The sequence below is a fragment of the Galleria mellonella genome, unplaced genomic scaffold (assembly GCF_026898425.1).
Source record: "Galleria mellonella isolate WM207_F2 unplaced genomic scaffold, CSIRO_AGI_GalMel_v1 utg905, whole genome shotgun sequence".
In the NCBI taxonomy this organism is placed as follows: domain Eukaryota; kingdom Metazoa; phylum Arthropoda; class Insecta; order Lepidoptera; family Pyralidae; genus Galleria; species Galleria mellonella.
Genome location: NW_026442174.1, coordinates 1,925,695 through 1,953,521, shown reverse-complemented (window position 1 = coordinate 1,953,521; position 27,827 = coordinate 1,925,695). Strand labels below are relative to the sequence as shown.

Sequence of the window (27,827 nt, the reverse complement as noted above, 5' to 3'; positions counted from 1 at the left end):
TATATCTTTTAAGATAAAAAGAATTTTCACAATCAATTTACAACTGACGAAATTATGAGGTGACAAATATAAAAAACACAACCGAATTGAGTATCCTTCTTTTTTAAGTCGGTTGAAAAGCAACTTCAACCGTGATCATTATGGGCAACATATAGTAGGAAAGGATTCTTAGTAATGGTGACTAGCGTCCCCGTTTATTAACGGGGACGCTAAATTAAATAAAAAGAATTATTACAAGTGGTTGATAAACAAATGCTTTTATCATTATCATATCAACCTTTAACTGTCCACTGCTGAACATAAGCCTCCCCCTTAGGGGGTTTTGCCAGTAGTTGCCATCCTTGGCAGGCGGGTTGGCAACCGGAGTTAGGCTTTTACAAATGTTACGCTTTTACAGAGGAACGCTCCTGCCCATCCTTCCACCATAAGCTCTTTAGTCACCTCTTACGACACCCACGGGACAAGTTGGAGAGGCCCATTCTATGCTGGGATCGACGAACGATACTTATTGTTTGACATTAATTAATAGATCAGATTATTTATAATTTTATTACTACTGTGTATTGTGCTTTTTAATATTAATAGATTTATAATTAAATCCATTATTTCAATAACAAGTAATTTTGTATATAATTCAATTTTGTATGAAAAAACTGGCTAAATATGTAGTGCATATTATATATATATATATATATATATATTGAAATATATATATATATATATATATATATATATATATATATATATATATTTCCACATTTATTGCAAATAAATATTATTATTATAATATATCGTATCAAGTGTACACATGGTTACTCCTGGAAATAAAGAAGTATATTTTTGATAAAAGTGCCAGAATCCGAAACGAAAATATCTGCGAAAAAATTAATCGACTGAAGCTGAAGTGCCAATAGGCTAGTTGTATAGCTTGAAAAACTGACAACCGTGAGGAAGAAAAGTTCTTGATTAGTAACCCTGCACGTGCAAACGCAGTGTAGGATGACCTCCTCCTCTCCACTAGATAGAGCGACGATCTTAAATACATTGCAAAGAGTAAGTGAATGCAGGTGGCTTAGGACCGTTCCTTATGGCAGTCTGTGGGGGAGGCCTATATTCATCACTGAACAGATAATGGCTGAGGCAATGATTTTTTGATGAATTCATCAAGATGGGACACTAATCAGCTTTTAATCTCGCCTATCATCCTCCACTGGTGCTACACCAGCGTATACCGATAGCATAAATAAATTGTCAAGTTCAAATATTTATTCAAATATACTTGTTTACAAGCACTTTTAAACCGTAATTTTTATGAATGCAGAATTCGAAGAAGATCCTGCAAGAACTTCAACAGTTACTCTTTTAATTTCATATTATCCATTATAAAAAAAAAAAGGTTCATTTATGCTGTTAAAATTTACTATAAAGCAAACCGTTATTACCATTTCAAGTCAAATAAAAAAAGTATTCATATGAAATAATTTCAATAAGAAAATATAATAAAAATCAAGTCCAATAAATAAGTATGACAAAATGGATTCACCGTTATGTAGGTACATACCTATGAAAGATTCTTTCCGATCTAGTCAACTGATAAATTACATAAATAATTTCCCTTTACACATCGTTAAGCGAAACGTGCCATTTTATATCACTGAACATATAATAAAATTAGAAAAGACATATTACAGATTTTTTTCGAGATATCGTAATAAGAACACAATTTTGTATAAAAAACTTGCCTTTTCTCACGTGCATAGCAAGCAATATACATTATGTATTACGTTAGGATTTAACCTACATGTATGCCAAAATGTATTCAAATCCGTACAACCGTTTAAGCGTGATTAAGTAACAAATATACACACATCGCTTTCACCGATTGAAGCATTGTCAAAAATGTATTTACCATATATACAAAACAGTATACTCTGTTATGTCCATGGTACTTGTCTATAGGCGATGGTTACAACTGTCAATCAGGTGGGCCGTCAGCTCGTTTGCTATTCTAAGTTGTATAAAAAAAAACTATTAAAATATGAACAGTAACAACATGCATTATATTGAAATTAGTATATCAAATATGTACATATTTTATGTTCTATTTTCAGGGTGTCACCTCTACAACTTATAAGCTTATCTTTTTTTATACAACTTCTAAATTGACTAAAAGAAAAACATTTTTAGAATCTTTGTCTATCTATGTATCTGTTATGGGGGCATGTAAAAACAGCTGCATCAAGTTGTGTACGTTAATAGTTAAACATTAAAGTCGAACTTCATGTAAACGTATGTTTTATGTTGATGCTCCGTCTCGAAGTGATCTATTTTATGAGAAATTTTATACTATAAGACAATTATGATGAATTAACAATCAAGCTATGAAATTAGCTGCATGTGACCCTTCCTTTATACAAAACAATACGCGCACAATACACTTTTTTTTACACCACATGACATTTTTTCTTTGTAAACCACATTCACGCAACACTACACACACAAATAATACACACTTTTACACTAATTATTGCTGAACTTCCAGTGATGCGACGTTTCAAATAAGTATCTCCATAGATTTTATTTTTATATTTTACTAGCTGATCCCGTAAACGTTGTTTTACCACTTATTACGAAATATAAAAATCGCAATTAAAATACAGGGGTTGATCGTAAAACGATGAAAATTTTAAGTTGTATGTATTTTTCAATGCTAAATCATAATAAAATAAAAATGGAAAAATTTGTCAAAAAAATAAAACAAAAATATTTTGAGGAGGGTCACCCTTATCATTGACGGGTATGAAAAACAGATGTTGGCCGATTCTCAGATCTATCCAATATGCACACAAAATTTCATAAAAATCGGTAAAGCCGTTTCGGAGGAGTTTGGTAACAAACACCGTGACACGAGAATTTTATATATAAGATTTTCTATTTAATTTAACCTACCCTCCAAAAATAAGCGTAATATTGTCTGGTATACAAATTGGAAATCTGTAATTGGCTAATGTATGGTGTAAATTTAATATTTTTAAATTACTCTAGATATAAGCTGTTAATTCCAGATGTAATATTAAAATAAATTTCATTAGGTTTCCTTACTTCCAAAATTCGCACGTACGAAAACGCGAGCAAAAGTCAGTTACAATATATAATAATAATAATATAATATACAGTATGTAATAATATAATACAATAGAAAAAAACCTTACCTCTCGTAGCGATGGTTGGTAACAGCACGAAACCTTGGAGCACGGCCCAGAATAATTTCTTATACATCTCCATATTCCGATTCGTGTTCACGGGCACATTTCCACATTATTGGTTTATATTTCTCTCCTTACGTCCCAACACATTCGTAACAACCTTTACACTTTCACTTTGGCTGCATCGCATCTGAAACCAAATAACATTATTTTGCCAAGCTTTTATTTAACTTGCTTACAAATAGATTTTGTTCGACGAAATTTAATTAATTTTTCTTAACATAAAACTGTTTGTTGGGAAGCAAAAAAATACATATTCTTTATTTCAATTTAAAAAAAAGCATATAGCGTTTAGTAAACTTGTTAATGAGGGTGGACTTATCTCTGAAAGAGTTCTCTTCCAGCCAACCCAGTGGAGTGAGAGAGAAAATGATTAGCAGGTAATCTAGCGCAGGAAAGGTTCAGTAAAGTCGTTTGAGCCAGTGATATGAGAAGTGCATACGTTTATATATATATATATATATATATATATATATATATATATATATATATATATATATATATATATGTGTGTGTGTGTGTGTATGTATGTATGTATAAATAATATGAAAAATAGCATTATTTTGATTAAAATGTAACATCGTCGCTTTGAGCAAAGCTAAATCAAAAGCTGTGATTAATCTCTTTAAACATAGACCCGGCACCTTTATGTCCTTAATATTGGTATTGCATGTGTAACTAAATCAGACAATGACTATTTGTTAGGTCGTGACCGCTACATTTTAACACACATAGGTACGCGGTTTGTTTTTTGATGGGTGAGAATGGTATGGTAACCCCCCCTGCGCTAACGGGGTACACTGGCGGAGCACCAGTGAAGGGTGATCGATGAGAATGAAGACAGGCCAGTTAGCCCATCATGATCAATTCATCAGGAATTAACCATGATAGTTTCCAGGGAGAACCACAAGGTCGACCTGGTTGGGTATATTGCTAGCAATGGGATTCTCAGTCTCCATTACTAACAATCCCTTTCCCCCTTTATAGGTACGCAGTTAGTACTAGAATAAATAAATGTGATAAACAATATCTACTCTTAGATATCTATTAGATTTTCGTGCATGGTTTACTATTTATAAGAGAAAGCAATGCTTACACTAATGAGAGAGAGGCGTGATAGATATGCATGGATGTATGAGTTAATGTATCATTTAGAAAATATAGAAACATGAAGATCTAACCCCAAAAATTTATGTATATTTTATCTTCATACACTATCTGGAAGTGATGTGTTTCATTAGTTTCCCGACTTCTGAAAATTACGTATACAAAAAGCTATTTAATCTCTATAAATATAAGAGCGATAACTGTTCAATAGAACAACGCTTAACAGCATTTTGAAGATCGTAATATCAAATATCACTTCTTATTATTTTTTTAATCTATGTTCGAACAATTTAAAATAATTGTCACCTGATAATTGTTTATAGTTCGGAGGACACGCAAAGTGGTTATCCGGTAAGTCGTACAGTAACTTTTGACACTAGAGAGCGCCACCAGCAGTAGTAGTAATCTATATTAAAGCTAGGCAAATGCAAAGATACATAATATATAAGTTACATATTCGTCATGATATTTCTACTGCCAGCAAACTCATTACATATGTCGGACTAGATATAGTATGAATTTTTTACCCGCCTCCCGGTCAAAGTCGACATATGATGCTATACGTACGTATACGTACGATCATATATTTAGCATAAACTTATAGTAGCAGATTTTTTTTTAATGGATGATATTGGAATGGTAACCCCACCCGCGCTATCGGTATACACCGGCGGGGCACCAGTGAAGAGTGATAGATAATATAATTGATCTGTAACATATAATTAATATGCAAAAGAAATAAAATCGAAGATAATACACAGCTTTTTTTTTTTTAATGGATGATAATGGAATGGTAACCCCACCCTCGCTATCGGTATACATCGGCGAGGCACCAGTGAAGTCAGTTAGCCCATCATGACGAATTCAACAAGAATTGTTCGCGATAGTTTCCAGGGGGAACTACGTGGAGGTCGACCTAATAAGGTATATTGCTAGCAATGGGGCTGTCAAACTCCATTACTAACAATCCCTTTCCCCCCAGCTGAAATTTATTAAAAGAATAAGCTATAAGATGTACGTGATCTATGTGAATTGATAAGTTTCGTGAGTAAAAATTTCATCTTTTACGTTGTTAACACAAATAAACAATTTACATTTCAAAAACAAAAGGTGCTTTCAAATGGTTTTTATTTATATTATATTCACAATCATTTGACTTAAGCTCCCATAGCATTGAATTGTATCAAAGGTTTGAAACGTTCAATGAACTCTTACAGAAATAATTATTCGGTAAAGATCTTTGACTATTGAATGAATAGAGATTACTGAATAGAAGCAAAGACAACATTCAAATGTAATATCTTAGTTTGAATACAAAATATTTTTGTGGTATTAATCTAAAATGTCTATATAATTTACTAAGCTTAAAGGAAGACTGTTTTATCATCTGTCGTTATCTATTTCGTTTTAATCATTAACCGTTGTACAAATACAAGTACATTTTCAAATAATATTAAAAACAACTACAAAATAAACCGATTTTTTCACCAGAGGGAGACTTTGTACAAAAATCGATTGCTTGGGTACCTCCGTCCCATTCGCATTTCAACCGTAAAGCAGTTGTGTTTGCATGGCTGTGTTTCGGTTTGAAGGGTGGAATATGGCGTGAATTTACTGGGTACTGAGGAATAACACCTGAGTCCTCAGGAATGGCAACGCATAAAGGGTATCATGGGCGAAACAGTATACTCTGTTATGTCCATGGTACTGCTCATGTCTATAGGCGACGGTTACCACTTTCTATCAGATGGGCCGTCAGCTTGTTTGCCATTCTAAGTTGTATAAAAAAAATCTTTTTGTACTTGTTTTTAATATTGAAATATATGAAAAAAGATACAAAATAAACCGATGACATTCATTCGTAGACACGTTAGATTGAAGATATTAAATACTTTTATAAAATATGTTTGTTTTTAGAATGCGAAATCAACTGTTGAACATAGGCCTCTCACATAGATTGCCATAAGGATCGGTCTGAGCTGCCTACATCCACTGACTTTCTACAATGCACTTGAAGTCGTCACTCCATTCAGTAAGGGGGAGGGGATTACCCTACACCACCATAAATAATGATATCATTGTATCCATATTCCAAGAAAATAATCACCAGTTTAATTAATACAGAAATGTAATCGAAACTTCTAATTATTATAAGATACTCTAATAAGCTTTATTGTACTTAAGAATGATTATTGTAACGGTACATTTCGTCAAAATCCATTTGGATAATCCGTAATTCATTGAACATTCAAGCATTTAAGCATAAATTAAAACTGAAAATAGATTTCAGAATAAAAGATAAGCAAGATAAAATACTCATTTTAATTAATCGTGTGATAAACGAAAATTCTTAGGTTGGTTTTCTGAAAGATTGATCCCAAAAGGTAATCTTTGGATATTGAGAGAAAATATGTACTTGAAAAACGTAGTAACGTGTTCAGCAACGTTGTGGTGTATTCGAAAATATAGTTTAATAATATTCAGAAAATATAGTCATAAAGATATGTACATTGTATTTTCAACCAACTACAAAAAAGAAAGTATCATTTTAGTTGAATTTTTATTATAGGTTGTGTAATTTTAAGTTTATACATTACAAACAAACAAACAAATCTTTCCTCTTTATACTATTAATATGACAATGTGAAAGTGAGTTTGTTCGTTTGTTACGTCTTAATAGCTTAACCAATTACTATAAAATTTAGTATTCTTTTATAAGAACTTTTTTTTGCAACACAGGAGGCAAACGAGCATGCGGCTCACCTGATGGTAAGTGACTACCGCCGCCCATGTTCACTCACAACACCAACGACATTGCAGATGTGCTGCCGGCCTTTTAAAAAGGAATATGTTTTTTTCTTGAAGGTTATGTTGTCGTATCGTTTCGGAAATACTGCTGCTGGAAGTTGATTCCAAATAGTGGTTGTGCGTGAAAAAAAAAGTGCCTTGAAAAACACACAGTGGAAAACCGCCACTTGTCCATATGCTATAAGCTACTTTTTACCTCAATCGTTGAACATATCTCGGTAATGCGATCGAAATCATGGATAAAAACTAGTAATCTATATGTGTAATAATTCTTGTTTAATCCCCTACTTTTACAGTAACTAAAGCAAAGCACAAGCAACTTCTCTCGTGTTGCAGGTGATCGTGGGCGACGGTAGCCGCTTTCTATTCGGTGGGCCGACTGCTCGTTTGCTTCCCTAACAATAAAAAAAAACTAATTAATGATAAACCGGATAAACTCTTTTAATTAATACTCTGCTCGTTTTGGAACTAGATGGCGCTGTGCCGGAAAAATTAACGAAAACGCCGGATAAATTAAAAAATTAATAATATAAAATCAATTGCAATTTAATCCCAAGTAATAAATTAGAGTATTAAATCCATCACAATTAGATCTCCTTCATAAATATGTCAGACAATTGAAGCTAATTACTCCATTGAAGAGGAAAGTTATACTGAAAATTACTCCAAGGAAATTGTCGGCCAAAACGGAAAGGGGCCAGGCGCTGCATTTAATATAAAAACATAATTAATGATGCCACTTTTTTCCACTCTTATTTTTAATTACGACAAAAGAGATTATTTCCAACTGTACCCTTTCATTTGAACACAATGCAAACGAGGATGATATTTCTTCACTTATTACTTTATTCATTATATTTAGGATTCCGTCTAAGAAATTGTTATTGGATGTAATCATTTTCTTTTTGACGATCTCTCCTTTTAATACCGGAAAATGACAAATTTTATTGCAACCCCTTTTCTTATTAGATTATTATGAGAAGAATTAACCAGAGGGAGACTTTGTACAAAAGTTGATTGCTTGGGTACCTCTGCCCCATTCGTGTTTCTATACTGAAGCAGTTGTGTTTGCATGGCTGTGTTTCGGTTTGAAGGGTGGGATATGGCGTGAATTTACTGGGTACAGAGGAATAACACCTGAGTCCTCAGGAATGGCAACGCATGGTCCCCCATGCGTTGCCATTCCTGCCATAGGCGACTGTTACCACTTTCCATCATACTGTTTTGATGTTACCATTTCAAAGTTTTTTAAATCTTTTTAAATTATATTATAAAAGAATGTTAAGGCACAGATATAAATTTATAATGCTATACCATGTTACGTCAGTACCTGTCATTGATCATCGATTCTGTAATATACAGTAAATGGGCTGTGTTAATAAATTTCTTTTTATTTGCGATGCGCGTTAAACAATCAGTTAATCACGTTACCTTCTAATAAATAGTGGGTTTGCGTGCAACTGTAACTAACACTTACCTCGAGGTTTATTAACTGGAAATAGAGTTATTTTTAGACTCAAGATTACGGCTCTAGTATAAACACAAAAGTTCATTTTTTTCTTCATATCAATAAATATTACTTTACTATTGTAGTTGTAACTTTGAAATAAGTCTACTAAGATTTTTTATATTATAAATGTGACAAGTACATTTTACTTTATAATAAAGCTATTCTATTACCTATTTATTTTCTACTAGTTTCTCGGCTTTGTCTGCGTGACCTGAATATGTTATTTAACCAGAATAAAAAAGTACCCTATGTCCTTCTTAGGGTTCCGCACTCAAAATGTACAAAGGAACCCTAATGGTGCATCTTTGTCCGTCCATCTGTCCGTCTGTCATAGCGTTATATCTTAGCAATTACTAACACTGTCGATTTTAAATTTGGAATAGATATACACATATTACAATAGAAATAATTAGAAATAATAATAATTTTTTTCGGTAGGGAGTCCCAAATGGATACTTAAAATTTCAAATTAAGCTACTATCCAAGTAGGATACTATAAGAAAGGGCTTCATTTTTATATCTATAAGATAATGATTAATACGTAATTTACTTATTCACTCGAAACGGGCGATTTACAAAACGTTAACCGTGAAATACGCGACTTGCGGTCCCGACGCAATCTGTGGTCGCTGAGACCCCAAACCGTAACAATTTAACACGCTGTCGCTTCGGTAAACAAGACAAGTTATCGTTCGGTTTTATGGTTTAAAAGTTTGTTCACAACAGTATTAAATAAATAAAATAAATACAATTAGATTAATTCATGATTATCATATCAGCCTTTAACTGTCCACTGCTGAAAGCCTCCCCCTTGGGGAGGTTTGCCAGTAGTTACCACGTTTGGCAGGCGGATTGGCACTAGATATTTTAAGGGATATTATTATAAATAATATAGACAATGGAGATATTTTGAGAGGGACGCTGCTACCCATCCCTCGCCCTTCTTCAGTCGCCTTTTACGACACCCACGAAAAAGAAATTGGTGGCCTTTTCTATCCGAGAACCACACGGCCGTATCAACCCTTAACAGTACTCGCTTTTTTTAAATTACTCATCTAAATGCGTGCGTCATCACATACGTTTACCCAATATTCGGTTGTATTTTTTATGTTTGTTACCTCATAATTCGGTCAATTGTAAACCGATTTGGAAAATTCTTTTTTATCTAAAAGGATATACTTACAGATTGATTCCATAGAAATTTTATCAAAATCGATTGAGTAGTTTAGTTTTTAAAACTAAATAACTAATTTTAACACAATTGAAGTTGGTTTTTTGTGTGGGACATCTTCATTCATTATTTATTATTTAACAGCTAGTAGCATAAATAGATTTATAGATACTCTTTACTGTTCCTCCAAAAGATTACAATAGTTAACTTATTAAATATAAACAATTACAAGAAATAATCACAATAAGAAAACAATAGGCGACCTTATCGCTAAAAGCGATAAGTAATTTACTTTTATTACAAAATACTCAATGTTTTACTATTTTTTTTTTTAGTTATAACTTAATAAAAGACAATAAAAATAATCGGTCGACAACTATGGTTTGTACAGCGTCCAAATCAGATTATTTTTTTTAATAAAACCGCCTTTTAATTTTTAAGTAAAAATATAAAAAAAATTTTTACTTACGTCTGACTTTTCATCATTTAACAGACTTTTTATCGGTTGGAGTTAAGATTTAATATTTTTACTCATAGCGCACTATAAACTCAAAATAAAACATTTTTTATGCAACTTAGAATCGCAAACAAGCTGACGGCCCACCTGATGAGAAGTGGTAACCGTCGCCTATAGACATGAACAGTACCATGGGCATAATAGAGTATACTGTTTCGCCCATGATATCCCCCAGCATTGCCATTTCTGAGAGCTGAGATGTTATACCTCTGTACCTTGAAAATTCACTGCCATATCTCAGCCATCAAACCGAAACACAGTCATGCAAACATAACTGTTTCAAGGTAGAAACACGAATGAAAGAGAGGTACCCAAGCAAACAACTTTTCTCCCTTACTATTACTAAACTATTCAAATGACTTGGTACAGTGGTTAATTTTATTTTTTCTAACATTGATATATTATTATATTTCACAATATTCTAAGAGAGAAAAGGTAAAGAAAAACATTTTTAGTTATTCACTTCAACAATACAGAGCTAGAGTTTCAATTAGCAGTGGTTTTAGAATCCTGGAAGGATAACTAAAGTTACCATATTTGATAAGTTATTGTATTATGTATGTTAGACGTATAAATAATATTTTCTGGTAAAAATAATTATTAAAAAAAGTATATACTTACGTAAATACTTGTAATATATCATTGAGTCCTGATGTAAATGGCGATTCAAAAACTTGACGGTAAGTATTCACGTATTTATTATAGAGAATTAGATATATGAGGCACATCGAGCCGTATACAATATTATACACGTAAACGCGGGACGATACCAGAGAGAATAGAGGTGTGTCATAGACCAACAAGGCAATAGACAATTGTATATCTAACCGTAGGAAACCTAGGTTTTTTTTAATGGGTGATAATGGAATGGCAACCCCACCCGCGCTATCAGTATACACTGGCGGGGCACTAGTGAAGGATGATAGGTAAGGATGAAGTAGGTCAGTTAGCCCATCGTGACGAATTCAACAAGAATTGTTCACGATGGTTTCCAGGGGGAGCTACGTAGCGGTCGACCTAATAAGGCATAGTGCTAGCAATGGGGCTGTCAAACTCCGTTGCTAACAATTCCTCTCCCCCCAGGAGACCTACGTTCCCCAGCGCCTCGTATCCCATTATCTATTTACAATATCCCGGTCCAATTAGACTCTTCGCGAGGTCTCTATTAGCTTTGGGAATACATGGATAATCGACAGTCTTACATTTAAATTAATAGAAATATTTTGAAAAATATACGTAGTGGGAAACCTTACTCCTGCACGAGTATTTTTAAGGGCATGACCTAATCTCAAACCAAGGTGAACTTTTTTTTTATTTATAAAAATGGAATTGTTCCACAACTTTTGTAAAAAAACTTTGGATGTTTACTAAAAAAATGGAATTTCAATAATGTTCGTAGATGTCACCGTGAATATTTTGTTTGCTTGAAGTATTGTCTACAAGATTCCCTAGGCTGTATATTAAAGATTGCTCGTATACTTTTCTTTTTTGGTGCTTTGTTAATAAACGTGGAGATACCTCATAATAAAATGCCATATCTAAGTATAGAATCTATAACAATTTTATTGTTTTATCTTTGTCAATAGTTTGATCTCGATATTTTATATTTAAAGTTTTGGTAGCCGTTGGTAAAGTTTGGTAGGTAAGAGTATTTTTATTTTTATATCAGCCATTAACTGTCCACTGCTGAAAATAGGCCTCGTCCTATTGGCGGATTTTTCCAGTAGTTGCTACGTTTGGCAGGCGGATTGGCAACCGCAGTTAGGCTTTGACGCTGCTGCCCATCCCTCGACCACTAAGTTCCCTTAGTCACCTCTTACGACACGCACGGGAAAGGAAGGTGTGGCATATTCTATGCCGAGACCACATGGCGAATAAAACAATTTTGTTTAACAAGTGTTTTATTAATTTATTAACGATAAAATAAATATACGTATGTATATATTCCCAGATTCTCCGAATATTTCCCACCAAAATATCCTAATTAGTTTCCGAAAACCAGTTAACTGTTCTAAATCTTAAAAAAAATATTGAAATTTCAAAAATGGAATGATTTTAAAAAGCAAAAATAAGACCAACAACATCATGAGCATTTAGAGGGACAGACGGCTCTCAAAAAACTGGCCATTAGCCGCTACAAAAAGGTTAATCACATGGATTAACGCAAATGGGGAGTCGCGTGCCTGTAATTGGCTTTTGGAGAAGGCTTTTCGTTGTAGTTTAAAAGAGTCAGTAGGTCAACATCTCCCAGAAATGCCATTTTTCTCTTAAGTGTCACTTTAGTTACCCCGAAATGCATTGTAAGCCGCTGAAGTATTTTGCCGTTATTTGAAATTATTTACCATACGCTACTTAAGTACCTTTATAAGTTATCCATTATACTATACTTAAATTAGGTCAAGTTAATAGTGAATAAATCTCATAAAAAAATTACGAATCTCCGATATGTGAGTAAATATATAAAGGAATCGTATGAACCTGGCACAGATTTTTCACTCCTTCCTTTTCCATGCGTGTCGTAAGAGGTAAGGGAATTTAGTAGTCGAGGAATGGACAGCAGCGCCCAGCGTCCCTCTTAAAACATCAAAGCCTAACTGCGGCTGCCAACCCACCTGCCAAGCGTAACAACTACTGGCAAAACCTCTTAGAATGGAGGGGGCCCGTATTTAGCAATGAAACAATTAACAGCTGAAATGGTGATGATGATATAAATCGGCATTATAACTAACCTTATAATGTTTAAATTACAACAGGAAAATTTTCTACTATTTTATTTTAACTATTTTTTAAACTAAAACTACTTTAATTAATAAGGCAGAGAAATTACATTTCTTACTAATAAATATGAAAGTGAGTTTGTCTGTTTGTAACCAATCAGCACCTTAACAGTCTAACTAGTCACTTTAAAATTTGGTTTACACGTAACATATGGGATGGAAAAGAATATAGGCTACGTTTTGTCCTATTCATACAGACGAAGTCGTGGAGGAAACATGACATTGTTTGGTGTATAAATTGGGAATCTGTAAGTGGTAAATATACCATATATTAAATGTTAATATGATTTTTTTTAAACCATCGAGGTCGCAAACAAGTATAGGTCCGACCTGATGGTAAGCGGTTACCGTAGCCTATGAACACCTGCAATACCAGGGACAATACGCGCGCGTTGCTGACCCTGAAGAAACCTCTACCACTTTTCTGAAGAAGAAAGAATATTTTAATTATTCTATTAATCCAAATGTAATAATAAAATAAATAAATAAATATAAGATAATAAAAAAAGAAATATTTTTTTAAGTGTAACCATCTAATTCCGACAATAATCAAGTGGGAGACTGCAGAAAAGTCGTTTGCTTGAGTACCTCTGTCCCATTCGTGTTTCAACCGTGAAGCAATTGTGTTTGCATGGCTGTGTTTCGTTTGAAAGGTTGGATATCATGGGTTAAACAGTATACTCTGTTATGTCCATGGTGCTTATGTCTATGTGGGCCCGTTTGCCATTCTAACAGTAAGCAAACATTGTTCTATACTAACTAACACTGATATCTTACACATACTATCGTATATTTTTTGTCAATACATGCATATACCAGAAAACAGCCACATTGATATAGCTATGACTGGGGGGAGAAGCGATTGTTAGTAATAGAGACTAAGAGCTCTGTTGCCAGCAATATCCCCTGCCAGGTCGACATCACCGTGGTCCCTCTGAAAGCCATCGTGCTGAATTCTAAGTGTATTCTGACCTGCCTTTTTTCACTGGTGCCCCGTTAGCGCCGACAGGGTTACCATTCCATTATCATCCATTAAATATATATATATATATATATATATATATATATATATATATATATATATATATATATATATATATATATATGTGACTATGAATATACACATGTTTGTATTGTGTGGCTTTCGAAACCGAAACAATCGAAAGGTAAGGTGGTACTGCTACAACCTAGTGTTAGCCATTTTGTGCCCAAATAGTGAGAAAAATGTATTAGTTTGGACTAGACATGTATATTTGACATTTGAGTAAGAATCAAAAAAGCACCTGTCAACCCTGCTTACCAGGGGAAAGGGATTGTTAGTAATGGGATCTAACTGACCCATCGCCAATACACTCTATCAGGTCGACTTCCACGTGGTTCTCCCTGGAAAGCATCACAGTTAATTTTAGTGGAATTCGTCAGGATGGGCTAACTGCTCTGCTTTCATCGTCGCCTATCATCCCTCGCTGGTGTCTTGCCAGCATATACCGATAACGCAGACAGGGTTACCATTTCATTATCACCCATTAAAAAAAGCCTATATAGCCTATATAGAGAAAATATTAAAATTTTCTACTGTAATTTTTTACCATCAGGTGAGTCGTATGGTCGTTTGCCACTGTGCTGTAAAAAAACTGTGTCAGTCACTTAAGGGAAGAACTTTAGAGAACTTTTTTCATCAAGTCAAATCTATCGCAATCACAAGAAAAAAAAAACCTACCGCTACATTTACACTATGACGTTGTTCTATTCCTTCTGGTTAACAGTAAATTCAGTCATGTCATCGACGTCATATGGACTTAAATGGGTCTTACAATTTAATTAATGGTCTTTTTAGGGATCCGGCGAATAATTTGCACGATTTTTTCGATGCTATTTTTTTTAATATAACACATTAAATAAATTACGAAAATAAATATAGGGCATTCAGATACATTCGTCTTAATTGTAATTATGATAAACTAGCTGCCCAATCTGGCTTCGCGCGGATCTATTAATGAATAAAATGAATTCAAACTTCGCTCACTCACTTTTATATAAAGAGATTTTTTAATCTGAATTTCTCAATTTCTGTTAATACATTATTCAAACAACAAAAAAGATTAAAGTAAATTGGTTCAATCATTCTGAAGTGACGTGCTTACAAACTTTCGGCAATTGATTTCTATTTATATAGAATTACTAGCTGACCCCGTAAACGTTGTTTTACCACTTATTGCGAAATATAAAAATCGCGATTAAAAGACAGGGGTTGATCGTAAAACGATAAAAATTTAAAGTTGTGTGTATTTTTCAATACTAAATCATAATAAAATATAAAAATGGAAAAATTTGTTAAAAAAATAAAAAAAAAATCATTTGGGGAGGGTCACCCTTGTCATTGAGGGGTATGAAAAATAGATGTTGGCCGATTCTCAGATCTACCCAATATGCACACAAAATTTCATAAAAATCGGTAAAGCCGTTTCGGAGAAATTTAGTAACAAACACCGTGACACGAGAATTTTATATATAAGATATTTGATATCAGTTTGTTTTAATTATTTTCACCCTTAACATGTCGTAAGAGGAGGTTGCGGAAATCAATCAGAGCAAAAAAATCGAAACAAGACCCCTAAAGCATGCCCAACAGTGGGCCTTTAATGGATTGTAGGAATGGATGGAAATATTATTAGTGATTCATGAAGCAATAATCATTTCACATACAAAATAGTCGTGACAAAATTAATATCGATAAAAAAAATACCAAAACCGGTTTAAATTTAACAAAAATATCGCATAACACACACAAACAATAACAGGATTGTTACTAAAGGGAATGTTAGTCCCCATTGCTAGCAATATGCCCTGTTAGGCCGCCCTCCATGCAGTCCCTGTAGGAACTATCGTGATTTATTTATTATGAATTTACTGCGATGGGATAACTAAGCTTCATCGTTCCCCTCGTTTCATCCTCTACTAATGCCTCGCTACTACTCGCTACTATACACTGTTAGTACAGACGGAACTACCATCTCATCTTAGTCAGTTAAAAAAATTATCAAAAATCTTCAAACTAAGAAATCATCACCTTTTTAACAATTCTGGTGAATGTATAACGAGAACTTTTCCATTTATACTCAGATACTCTTTAAATCGTAACATAAGCTTTAAAACATTTTACAACCGTTTCCATTTTCTCACTCATCAGTTGGAAAAGTTTTATTTCTTTATGCATTAAAGTTCTAAAGTTACTAATATAATGTATTGCTGTTCAGTAACGAACGGTCGATGAAACTTTAAACGGACGTTTACGAGTTTTATTGTTTTCTAAACATTTCCTTTTCCTGTCTTGTTTCATGAAGTAACGTTCTACTCTACGATTTAACTGCTATGAATGTTGAATTGGTATTGTTTTCAACCTTTTTTAAAAAACAGATTTGAAATTTAACTGTAGAATTATCCGATATCTTCGTTAATTGAAAATTTACTTTATTTTTTTTTTCCGGTCTCAAATGGATTTGTCCCCGTGTTGTTTTTTTTATAACACGGAAGGACAAGTGAGCATGCGGTTAACTTGATAGTAAGTAACTACTGCCGCCTATGAGCACCCACAACACCAAAAACATTACATGTGTATTGCCGATCCTTTAGATAGACTATGCTCTTTTCTTAAAGGTTGCGATGTCCTATCGGTTCGAAAATACTGCTGCTAGAAGTTCATTCCAAAAAGTACGTGGAAGAAAGTGACTTGAAAAATACATGATAGAGGACCGCCGCTCATCCAGATGGTTGACATGGAACTTTAGTTTGTAATGGGTTATACGATGGTGGTAATCAGCAGAAAGTTCGTCGTCCGCATAGCAATGAATATAATTGATTTGTAACATATAATTAATATGCAGAAGAAACAGAGTCGAAGATAATACACAGCTTTGCGGGACACCAGTATTCACAGGTTTTAAATCTGAGCATGTTATGTTGACTACAACCTTCATGCTTCGATCCTAATGTCTTATACGTTTGCCCCATATTAACTTTGTTCTGACTAAAGACTACTTATTTATATTAAACAAAATGTTAAATTATTTACATAATTGAATGTGTTTACTTCTTTAATTTTCTCCACAATAAATTTTGACATAAATCAATATCTATTATACTGCATATACACAGTTAACTAATACATAATAAAAAAATATATAATTCTCATTATTGATCTTCTAAGAAAAACATTTTGAAATTAATAACCTCTCAGCCTACTCTTTAAAGAACTATGGCCTTAAGTACAAATACATAATTATCAATACGATTACGTAATTCAATTTAATTATATTGCAAGCTTAACTACGTTATCAACTTATATTTTATGAGACTCGGTGCACAAAATTTGAAAATAATTTACCCGTCTATGTGGTAAATGTAACTTCATTTTCATACGTATTAAGTCGCGAATAACACATATATTACGGGGGAAAACCCTAATCCTTTCGAATGAATGAAAAAAAGAGTCGTTCGCCGCAGTTGTGACGTCATAATAGTAAGCGATAAAATACTCAAGGAAAACTCATGCTTAAACGGCATGAAAAATAGCCTATTAGGAAAATCCGGCAAAACGTGGCGCAAAGAGAAAAAGTACGAACAAAAACTATTCTTTCCCATTTCACGGCTCCGTGTTCGTGAGAGCGTTTTTAGTGTGATTTAGTTATTTTGATTAATCAAAGGATTACGTGTGAATATAAATATTATAAATAAACTAAATAATAATAATAAAAGAAGAGGAAATATCCCGACTTGGCACGAGGTAACCGAAATATGGGGGTTACATATACTGAAATCTTCCCAATCATTCTGTCGGTGAACGGTTTTATTTTTTTATTTTTTTTTTCATTTATTTAAGAAAACTAACAGTGACAAAATAAAGAATAATACATAATATTAATCAAAAAAAACATTTAGTAAATTTGCCACCAACACCATTTACCACAGTTTCAAATATAATACAAATAGCTTAAGCAAAGAAGAACAGTTAAAAATTACGTGAATCTTTTACAGATTAGCTTTATAAAAGTGCTTGGGCGTTCATTAATAATATCAACATCATCAAATAAAGCGTTATATAAATTCACAAGTCTATACAAAGGTGACCGTTTTCCAAAATTTGTACAACAGCGGCTAGTGGCAAAAAGACTATTTAGATAACGACAATGCACTCTAGTAAGTATTCTATAACACAACTTATTAAATCCCAACAAGTCTGGAACAACACCTTATACGGTTGGAATTATGAAGCGGCTCACTCCCAAGAAAAATGCAGAAAGCAGTGTTTTTAGATACTATCGTCATAGTACACCGATTTCTACCCCTGAAGCCCTGAATCCTGACCGACTACGCTTCTGCCGGAGGTTAGTTTGCCATCTCCTCTCCTTAAGAAGGAAGATGTGGAATTTTTATTTAAATAATAACAATCATAACACAGCACCGTTTAATCCACTAAAGAGAGCTCGCACTATAAGTACAACAGATACACATAAATAAATAAATAAAATACGAATATAATTTGATAAAATAAAGAACCCACCCACGTCAAAGTTAAAAAAATATAAGGTGGTTGCAAGCAAGTTATTTTAATACAGATACAAACATTGAGAGTGAAACTTTTTTCGAAAGTCATTTAAAAAATAATATTAGCCCAACAAAGGAGTAAACCACATCAATTATATATGTATTATTTAAATTACTTCAGAAATAACAACAATTTATCGTTTAAAGCTTTCATAACTTTAGCTGTCAATTTTCAAAAAGAATTATATTTAATTTTTAAATGATTATTATAAAAAATATCTATTTCGTAGAACTAAAACGTTAACAATGTAATAATATTTTAATTTTATTAGCAAAAGAGTATATGAAAAATTTCAAAGCAAAATATGAATTAGATGCAAAGTTTTTAGTGATAGATTGGTATATTATTATGAAAAAGTATTCTATGAGTGTAGTATTAGTTCATAGTCAGAGCATTTTTAAGCAGTATTTTTTATTGTTAAACTTGCACTTTTAACAGAATTTAAAACTTCCTTTTCTTTCATTATTATTAAAAAAAGAAAATTGTTCTATATTTAAAAACGAATAAATACCGGTGAATTCAGAAACTCCTTTTTTTAGATGTCGTTTAAAAAATCGTGTTCTATATTTGAAAACGAACGGTTGTAAATGTGGGTCATCTGTGAAATATATGTTAGCATCATCTACGAAGTCTAGAGCCTAGACACGACGACGAAATTGGCTGTCCTATCCACGAAATATATTGGTATATCGCAAACTTATGTATACGGCTAAAATACACCTTATTACTGGGAGGTAAGTGCCAAATTTGTTTACTATACAGTCAGTTGTATTTGTCAACTGTATAACCGTTGCAAACATACCAGCACTTGGAACGATGGTGCTAGAATAGTACAAATAAATTACACTATAATAGTTCGTACGCTTTGAACTAGGCACACAGTTATGCCTTGTAGATACTCGTATAAATATGCCCATATCTACATGTAAAGTTTAAGCGCATCTTTGACATTTCAATTTTCAATCGAATAAATTAATGGTTACCGCTTTCTATCAAGTAGGGAGGCAGGAGTCAGCTCAAGTTCAGTCATTGGCGTACGAAAATATCTTGTAATTTTTTTTTAGATAGATATAGATAGATACTCTTTATTGTTTCCTCCAAAAGATTACAATAGTAAACTTATTATAAATATAAATAATTACAAGAAATAATCACAATGAGAAAACAATGGGCGACCTTATCGCTAAGAGCGATCTCTTCCAGGCAACCTTTTTTACCTTAGCATGACAGGCCACACCATCCTGAGCAAACATAGAGACGACATGGTGTGATGGTCCCCCCCTTTGCCTATGTGTACCCCTTTATATATTAACTACCCTCTAAACTAAACCTACACATGGAAAACCTACAAAGCCTAAGAAAAGCCTACGAAGGCTTTACCTAATGAAATCTATGAAAATATAATGAAAATCTACCCTAAAGAATGGCCTAACACCCTCAATATAACCCCATACCTATATTGCCTTATACACCCCAAACATCCTATGAATCATATAAACTCTTACAATAAACACTTAATATTGAACAGATCTTATAGTAGAACACTTGATCATTTGGCCAGATAAATAAAAGTGTGATCGTCTAGTAATGTAGGACCCGTTGTGTGTGTAATAACCAAAAGGTTCTTTAATTGGTATATGATAGGAGTTAAATAATGAAGATGATTTATAAATCTTTAAGGATTAAGAATAATTAATGAATTATACTCATAATTCATGTAACTAGGAAGTTATGTTAATTTAATAGTAAATTACAGAATAACTGTAATAATAAAAAAATGGGGGAGCGGTCGGGCCCCTCACACGCCCGGACCAGTGGAAGACTTTCCAACTATCTATAACTCTTCCTCCTAAAAGGTAGGGAAGGGTATTACTATTTATTAATGCACTCTGATGGTAATAAGGGAATGAGTATTCTCAGTTCCAAACCAAACATATGTACATTTACTTCAACATTACAGTGGCTCCACTAGCCCCACGATGCTTCCAGTATAAATTGGTGTTTGCCAGAGGCAAAAGGATCGGAACTGAAATCCCAGGATCACTCCGACACGAGAGCTTACTCATGGGCGATGACCCTTTCAGTCCTATATGGCGACATAGAGATCACCCACTAACAGTACGAAACTGTTTCCCAGCGTCACCCTGTTACGAGCTTACTCAATGGGGGTTTCCCTTCGGCTCCACAAGAGATCAGACCAAGAAGCGAGATCACCCAGACACCAGAACTTACTTTGTTGGGACATAACCCTTCGGCCCTATAATGTGACATTAGAGATCACCTGTGAAGACAGTCCGATAGAGATGAAGATTTGTGTGATAGGGGATACCTTCCACACCCTGGAATTGGCCAAGCCATATAATGTTGATAATTGCTATATCATAACATAGCATTGTCAATTTAATATTATTTACTTAATACCAAGAATACTCAAGGTTCAAGTTAAATCTGTTGATTAGGCCGGAGCCTAAGAACGAGTAGTCCAACCCATAGGTCGAGAGCTACTAAAAGTAATGAGTGCTATTGAATGAACTATAAGTCCAGTCAATTATATATAATATTATTGTTGATTAACCACATTGTGAATTAACCAATTATTTATTCAGAGAGATATATCTAAAGGAACTATAAGTCCTTTAAAAGACACTGATTAATCACAAGTTAACAACGTCTCGTGAAATAACCAGTTGGGTTTTCTATAAGTTTGAGGACACTAAGTCCAACAAGCTATTATTGTGTTGAGAGTAATAGAGATCTTTTGTAATATTTGTAGAGGTTTGATTAATCACATTGTGAAATAATCAGATTAAATAATTATGTAGCTTTATAGAGAGGACTATAAGTCCTAATTGGTTGTTGTCATAAGTACTGATAAATTACACATTAAAGTGCCAGGTCAATTATTATATATAGGTATATAGGAAGGACAATAAGTCCTATTTGTGTATGTTGTAGTAGTAGAGGCAATATTTTGCATAATTATAATGTGAAAGATATAGATTAAATATATATTTGTATAGAAAGGACAGTAAGTCCCATACAATTATTGTAGCTGTATTATAGTTATACTATATCTACTTCCTTTTGGTGTCTTAGTAAAATCTATTTACTAAGAGGATTTCTTAGATAAACAAATGTTCTAGTTTTAAATCATTATGATTAAATCCCTAAGAAATTAGGTCTTTAAATAATTATCATATCATTTAAGTGAAATTTCTCATATAAATAATTCCAATATTTCCCCCACAGTTATTATAAAATAACAGAAAATTATATAAATTTTCTATAGACTTAGATATAGAATCATAACGTGTATAATCTCCTTTTGTTTGACATCTGTCACATTAATGACGTATTGAATGACGTATTGATGTATTGAATTGAATTTTGATTATCTATCACAACTGTCAACGTAACAAATACTAGCAAGTTTGTTTATTTGTATTTGTTTAATATAATTAAATATAAAATCATCATATATCAACCGTAATATATAACTAAAATATCAGTGATATAAATAATCATGGTTTACACCAGTAATAATTAATAGTATCCAGCAATACTGCAGTTTTATATTCACATCAGTAGCCAAGCCAACTCTCAATTTCAAGAATGAACAGAAGATTAGAAGTTTAACATTCTTATTGCAATTGTACTTGCAATAACATATACACACAGTACCAATTATCAAGAACATTCCTCAAATACATGTGTGGTGAAGATTTTCCCAATATGCTATCTATTTGATTTCTAACCTCTAATGTAAATTTATTAAAGAAGTGAATAATCAGTGTTAGTGTTTGCTTCATTAATATTTAAAGTAATTGTCCTAACTTGATATTAATAGGATAATATCTCCTTGGATACAGTCCGACAAACATATAACTCAATAATTAAATTTATAAAATACTAATATTATATTTTACTACTTGTATATCTCCATACTATTCCCATAAACTATTCAAACATGTATATTAAATATAAATCCAGTAAATATTCACTAATATTAACCCTGTCTGAACTTGTCTAGTCAATATAACATGAACAAACAACACACACAAACCTTATCGCCAGGACAACTTCCTTTCTAAATATGAGTAAAATACATAACTCATACTTGTCATTTAGTACTAATTTTATACTGTACCTCATACCTAGTTAAGAGTAACTATAGTCAGAGAATCTTTTAATACTTTTATTACCATTAGGAAATAAATCCCCACCTATAATATCAGCACAATCAAATATTATTAGTAATCAGTAATACACACAGAGTTGTTATTATCAGCTTGCTTACTACAACAAAATCAATATTAAAGTTTATAATAAATCAAGACAAAATATCTATTTAAACAATATAGGCTTGTTTACCATAAACATCCCACCTTTACATGAATTTATCTACTAACACAATAATGTATTAAAAGTAATACATTCACATAAAATCACTTGCAACAGTTAAGCTGTTTCTCTGTATATCTGGTGTAAAACAAATCCCCACATGTAGTCATGGATAATCAAATATAGACTAAGAATCATTAATCTGGTCGACCGAGTAATGGTATAAAAACACTTCACCATGAAGCGTTAAGTATGAACAGATATTCCAAACCAACACTGTAATAGTGTAATAAATACAAATAATTCATCATCATCATCGTCTCAACCATCACTAACCCACGACTGAACACAGGCAATTTCCACCGACTGACACAAGGAACAGCCCCACAATACACATAAAACAGTCACTCCAAACAATGGAGGTAGCCCACACCGCACTTGCATCCACAGGGCCGCCACTCAATAACCCCTCTCTCTCATCAACGGCCGTTTCCCCAGCAATGAGACCAGACCATAGTCACTTTAGTCTATTATCCTCAATAAATAAATACTTTATAATAACTAGATATGAAACTAGTTAGTATTGTAATAGTTCAATAGTTGATTCAATAAGTATTTTCCAAAACTGGACAATTAGAACATTGAATCAAATTGATGAAGTTCTATCAAACGACCATATAATTGGATTTTGTATATGAGTAGAATAACGTAAGTACTTAAATTATATTGATGTAAACTTTGTTCAAATGTGATTGCATTTAACGATATACGCATTACCTAAAGGTATATGGACTCGACTAAATACGTATTTTAATAGTTGTTGGGAAAATATTAAGTATAGACTTTGTCTGTGATCACAGTCAAAAATCTAACTACGTAGTAATAAATGGAACAAGCTCACCGGATTCTCCAGTCTTCTATTGATTAATTTCACACACTTAATCCATAGTGATACACTAAGATCTCAAACCCCTTCATTGAACCAGTCCCTCCTAGATCTATATCCTAGTTATTTTTTTTATTTTCTTGCGCAGTTCCTTAAAACACGACTCCCGCGCCATTTGCCGTCCTTTTTTTTTTTTTTTTTTTACTGCGCAATTCCTAAAAAGCGACTCCCGCGCGCCCGCCGATCTGCCGGCTCTCCCTTTTTTCCTTTTTTTTTTTTCTCTTCATCTAGTATCGTCATAGATTATCTCACCGAAGAGTAGATATTTCAATAATCGGATTTAGCCTATTATTCGAACTGAACTTTTCTTTAAATTCAATTTAATTATATGTTAACGTATTTTGGTATTTCCTATTAAATTGATTATCGAATTTATAAAACTTTAAAGGCTCTCATAAACCTTATTAAACTGTGTTGTATGCATCCTTTTTACACCTGATGAGAAAAAGGTAAACTATAATTTGGTTAATATAAAATATAATATATTTTTGTTTAATGTATTTAATTTTCTTGTGACGTCCACTACATTTTGGAAACACATCAAAGGAGTTTCCCTTCTGTGTCAATATTTCATATATGGTAACGTCTTCTCTGTATACTATTGTGAACCTTGACTTTAAAGTTTGTTTATATTAAATAGCTCAGCTTTCGCAGCGGTCACCCATAGGAACCCCTGTTTCTTTTCTATGTACTTATGGTATTAAACCTATTGTACTATAGGCGAACCGTCACAATGGTCCATAAATTTTTCATGATACTGTCATTGTAAAGTGCGATAATTTATTCAGAGTTTGTTCTTTTCAGTTTTAGTTGTAAGGTTTTATGTATTTGTTGTTAAGCGTGTTGAGTCTCTCATCCGAGAAATAGGTATTGGCGACCCGCGCGCATGCTAAAGGTTAAGGAGTTAAGGGGCCGCCTGAAAATCACCGCCATATAGGTACATCTCGCTGGAGATGTACATATGTAGCAACAGCTGAGGCGGCTCCTATTACCAGCAAAATTCATTGTTTGTTTTTTTTTTCTTTTTTTTTGTTTTAATTTTTTATTTTCTTAATACTGGTAATAAAGGTTATCTATCTACTCGTATCTATCTAAATATGACCAAGCGAAAAGAGAACGTCCCGCTTTCAACGGTTGAACGCATTATGCCGGCTCACTAAGTGCTTTTTCACGTATATGGTATGTGCCATCATTATCGTCATCGTATTAGCCAGTTGTCCACTGTTGAACATAGGCCTTCCCCATAGACTGTCATACTGAACAGGCTTCCTTATGGCAATCCATCGTTATCCAATCGTTGCCACGCTTGGCAAATGGGTTGGCAAACGCAGTTAGGCTTTTGGTGATATTTTAAGAGAGACAGACGCTGCTGCTCATCCCTCGACCATTAAATTCCCTTAGTCATCTATTACGATAGCCGCGGGAAAGGAATGGGCAACCCATTCTATGTCAGAACTACACGGCATGTTATATATAATGGTCATAAAGTACTAAATATTTTAAAGTATTATTTAGAACAACACTAGTATTTACTAGTGACTTCGTCCGAATTATGTTAATATTTTTTTATACAACTTAGAATGGCAAACAAGCTGACAGCCCACCTGATGGAAAGTGGTAACCGTCGCCTATAGACATGAGCAGTACCATGGACATAACAGAGTATACTGTTTCGCCCATGATAACCCCCATGCGTTGCCATTCCTGAGGATTCAGGTGTTATTCCTCTATACCCTGTAGATTCACGCCATATCCCACCCTTCAAACCGAAACACAGCCATGCAAACACAACTGCTTCATGGTAGAAACACGAATGAGACAGATGTACCCAAGCAATCAACTTTGCAACCCGTGCGAAGCCGGGGCGGGTCGCTAGTAATTTCTGAAGAGTCAACCTGTAATGCCTTACCATCAGGTGACCCGCATACTCGTTTGCCCCTGTGTTATAAAAAAAATACCCATATAGTGGGTAATCTAACAACAAAATAAAACAAAGTATAATACAAGCATCTATTCAGTACGGTACCAATTATAAGCAGGAACCCATTTCCCTGGGATTGACAATAAAAACATCTGGCATCGGGAGCGGAAATCGCGGAGACTAAATAATTGGACTGTCAACCCTGCAAAAACATTGATATTGTTACCTCAAGCTGAACGTCTGCAATCTGCATTGTGCCGGAGTCCCGGTGTTTTCGATGAACTAAAATAAAAGAGTACTATGATTCTTATAGAAACTGTTGTTAATCCTTACAAATTTTATAAATCTATGATTATAGATAGATACATAGATATATAGATACTCCTTATTGTTTCCTCCAAAAGATTACAATAGTAAACTTATTATAAATATAAACAATTACAATTATTTATCGCTAAAATCTCTTCCAGGCAAGCTTTGGATGGAGAGGAGTAATTATAAACAGTTTGATCGGAGGCACAATGAAATTCTAATATTTCTTAATATAGAGATATATTACATGTAATAATGTAAAGTATATATCCCTACTCATTATATACACTTATATACTATTATATATATATACACACATACATATATATGTATATATGTATGAAGCTTTTGGAGGAAACAATAAAGAGTATCTATCTATCTACATAGATAGATACTCTTTATGGTTTCCTCCAAAAGATTACAATAGTAAACTTATTATAAATATAAATAATTACAAAAAATAATCACAATGAGAAAACAATGGGCGACCTTATCACTAAGAGCGATCTCTTCCAGGCAACCTTTGGATGGAGAGGAGTAGACATAAATAATTTGGTGGGAGGCACAATGAAAAATTTTGTCAGTTCTGAATATGAAAGATGTGATACATATAGTTATATAAATATTATCTCTACTCATTATTATACATACACACATACATATACACATATTATTACAGTTATGATATATAGTATATGATTATAGTTCTTGAGTGTTGGAAGGAACTGGCTTACAAGACACAGGTTACCTTAGTTTGTAAGGCAGGAAAAAAAAATGTGTAACAATGTAGTCCTGTATTTGTTAATAAAGGTTTATTATTATTATTATATTACTATTATTATTATGAATGCAGGCGGCTCAAGGCCGTCCTTGTGGCAGTCTATGGGGAAGGCCTATGTTCAGCAGTGGACAGATAATGGCTAAGATGATGACGATGGTAATTATAAATCCACAATTCACAATTATTTTTATATTATTTCAAAATGTATATAGACCTATTTGATTTATTTAAATGGTAAAATTGTACAAGAACCGGACTGTAAATGGCAATAAATATGTACTTATTTAATTAGTCACTCATTGATTACCACGAAACAAGCCTGCGTGCCTAGTGATTAATAAATCAATGATACGTGAATTGTGTACATGCATTTTTGTTTGAATAAAGTGAATTTATATATATATATTCTTTATTACACTTGTAAGTTACATATAAAATAATGTATTTATAAATATTGTGAGCAAGGGTGGACTTATCTCTGACAGAGATCTCTTCCAGTCAACCCAGTACAGTAAGAAAGCATTTCGTTAGCGGGCAGGTGAAGTGCTACAACTATTAATACATAAACAAATATACAGTTAAATAAAATATTGAAATATATAATAAAATATTACATAAATACATACACTATAAATACATATAATACCTACCTACTTATATAATAAATGTTAAAATAAATTATTATACTACTTACATTAGAAATTTCGTTTAATGATTTTAAGATTTGACAGTTCAATTTATAATTATTATTAAATGTGAAAGAGA

The 27,827-nt window shown here is 33.1% G+C and overlaps 1 protein-coding gene across 3 annotated transcripts in view; it reads right to left on the bottom strand.

The window, feature by feature from the left end:
- The window catches only part of LOC113510775 (protein CEPU-1-like), a 210,703-nt gene that overhangs the window by 107,367 nt on the left and 75,509 nt on the right, over positions 1 to 27,827 (bottom strand). For all 3 annotated transcript variants that reach the window (XM_052902493.1, XM_052902494.1, XM_052902491.1), the window contains exon 2: positions 3,213 to 3,396. In XM_052902493.1, coding sequence (XP_052758453.1) covers positions 3,213 to 3,285 — 73 coding nt within the window. In that variant the 5' untranslated portion in view covers positions 3,286 to 3,396. The remainder of the gene's footprint in view (positions 1 to 3,212; positions 3,397 to 27,827) is intronic.